The sequence below is a fragment of the Chinchilla lanigera genome, unplaced genomic scaffold (assembly GCF_000276665.1).
Source record: "Chinchilla lanigera isolate Chin_1 unplaced genomic scaffold, ChiLan1.0 scaffold00022, whole genome shotgun sequence".
In the NCBI taxonomy this organism is placed as follows: Eukaryota; Metazoa; Chordata; class Mammalia; order Rodentia; family Chinchillidae; genus Chinchilla; species Chinchilla lanigera.
In genome coordinates, this window is record NW_004955423.1 from 7,990,204 (window position 1) to 7,992,367 (window position 2,164).

A 2,164-nucleotide genomic window follows, 5' to 3' on the forward strand; every position below is an offset into this window, starting at 1 on the left:
GAATAGGGCTGTGGAGAGTTGGAACTTGTGTCAAATGAAAAAGTGTTTCAAACATTGGGGAACTATTCAAGTTGGTAAGGCTGCGGTGTGTTAGCATGCTGGTGCACGGCATGGAGCACCGACTGACGCTTGTAAGTAGACGGATGAAAGGTCCAAGAAGGCAAGCAGAAAGGTGGATTAGCGGAGAGAAAAATCGGAAGCAGTAACAGAGCCGACTAAAAGGAAACAGTGAAGGGGAGTAAAGGCAGAAATGAGAACCCTCACAGTTAATAAGGCGATCTGGTCCTCAAGGGTGAGCGCAAAGAAAGCAAAAGGTTGGAGAAGAATGTAGGTTTCCGCTAAGTAGAAATTCAGAAGGTGTGGGTGAAGTTAGTAGAGATAAAGATTGGGGATGGGAGACATGCAGGAGGAAAACATGGATTTAGGGATCGCAGCGAAAGGGCACACAGACTCTGCGGAAGGTTCGGGCGGTGCGGGGCCCGGGGCGCTGCGGAGCCCGGGGCGCTGCCGCTCAGCCCGACCCACAGGCTGGGGACCGGCGCGGGCGCGCTGGGTGGGGAGGCTGTGGGCCGAGGGGGAGGTGTGCACTGTTTGGTGATGTCATTGCAAGTCAGTGAGCGGTGAAATTTAACACCGGCCGGATTTGCTTGGCTCCTCTTCTTCCAGGCGAGGCAGCCGGCCGCAGTCCACGCCGCCGAGGTCCGCAGTTGCCACCGCTCCCCTCGCCCGACTCGATATCCGAAGTGGGTGTGTGCGCCTGTTTGACAAATGTTCCGGCGCGAGCCATTTCCAAGGACTCCCCGCATCTCCTCCCCCGTCTCCCCCCTCCTCCCGCCGGGCCCCCCTTTCTCCTCCCAGGTCCAAAGCTGAGGACTCCACCGGAGTCACAGAGTCGCCTTTGAACCGCAAGTGAACTCGAGGGCTGCGCTGGCCCCGGAGCTCCCGCGGCCGCCGGCGCCTCCTCCTCGCGCTCGCTCCCGGGACTCAACCCTGCTGGTCCCTTCCGAGCGAGGCGGCAGGAAGCCTCCCTGTCCCCGCTTCGGGTGCTATCTCCTCCCCCTCTTTTTTTGTCTTCCCCCTGTGGCGAGTTTGGAGCATGGTTTTCACGTGATTTTTTTTCCTCCTTTTTCATGGACAGTACCTGCACCCTTAACAGTTGGGAGTTGGCTTCCGTTTTCCGTGAGCGCTTTGCTGCACGGACAAATGCATACAAATGCATTTAGGAGCCCACAGGACAAGGCGTGGAAAGGTCTCCCCCACCGCGAAAACGTAAGTAGCCCACCCGCCCGGGCGTCGGACCAGCCCCTTACTCCACCCCCTGCATCCACCAAGCGGGCTGGAGAGCTGGAGTCCCGCTCCTCTGCACTCTTTGGCGTTGGGAGCGGGCGAGTAGCCGCGGCATCCTGCTCCTGTCTTCTCAATTTGTAAAATACCGCGTTTGAAAGGCAACCTCGCGCCAGCGCTTCTCAGTGAACGCGAAAGCGATCCTGCGGCTGGCGAGGGAAAGCGCACTAGCAGGCGTCCCGACGTCCTCGCCGCCGCCCCGCGCCCTCCCAGCCCCTCCGCCCGCAGGGTCCCCGCTGACGTCCTCTTCCCGCGGGGCTCCTCGGGGCGTCCAGCCTGCGACTGCTCAGTCGCTAGCCATGCCCTCGGCTGGTGGCACGCAGCGGGACCGCCGGGCGCCGGCGCGCGCCAGGGAGGCGGGTGCGGAGAGGGGCTGCCTGTGCAGCCTCGGGCACTGGGCGCTGCTCCACCTACGGCCCAGGGCCAATCGCCTCCGGCTCGGAGGCCAACAAACACGCTGCCCATCCGAGCCTAGGCTGCGCCGATCACTGGCCTGTCAACCCGAGACAGCGACCTGGGGTGGGCAGGGCGCGGGGGCGGGGCTGACCTGGGGGGCGGCACCCCCTCCCCTTCGGGCGCCAAACCTGCCCCCACCGCACAGAGCACAGAGCGGAGGGGAGCTTGCGCGGTGCTGGCGGCCTGCCCGGCCCGGTGCTCGCACACGTGGGCCTCGAGCGGCGGCCGTGGGCAGCGGGCTGCACGTTCGCTTCGGGCCCGCGGGCGCGAGAGGCGCGGACGCAGCGGTGGTTTCCTGCGGGAAATCTGCCCCTCGGGGGCGTGGGAGGAGGAGGCGGGGCGGGGAGGGGCTGGGAGGGGCGGC

The 2,164-nt window shown here is 64.2% G+C and overlaps 1 protein-coding gene across 3 annotated transcripts in view; it reads left to right on the forward strand.

Moving 5' to 3' along the window:
- Positions 1-665: 665 nt before the first annotated feature.
- Col24a1 (collagen, type XXIV, alpha 1) overlaps positions 666-2,164 on the forward strand; it is a 301,836-nt gene continuing 300,337 nt past the window's right edge. For 2 of the 3 annotated variants that reach the window (XM_013514569.1, XM_013514570.1), the window contains exons 1-2: positions 667-747; positions 1,139-1,269. In XM_013514569.1, the coding sequence (XP_013370023.1) occupies positions 1,214-1,269 (56 nt within the window). In that variant the 5' untranslated portion in view covers positions 667-747; positions 1,139-1,213. Of the gene's footprint in view, positions 748-1,138; positions 1,270-2,164 lie in introns of all 3 variants that reach the window. The other variant, XM_005385132.2, reaches the window with a different exon arrangement.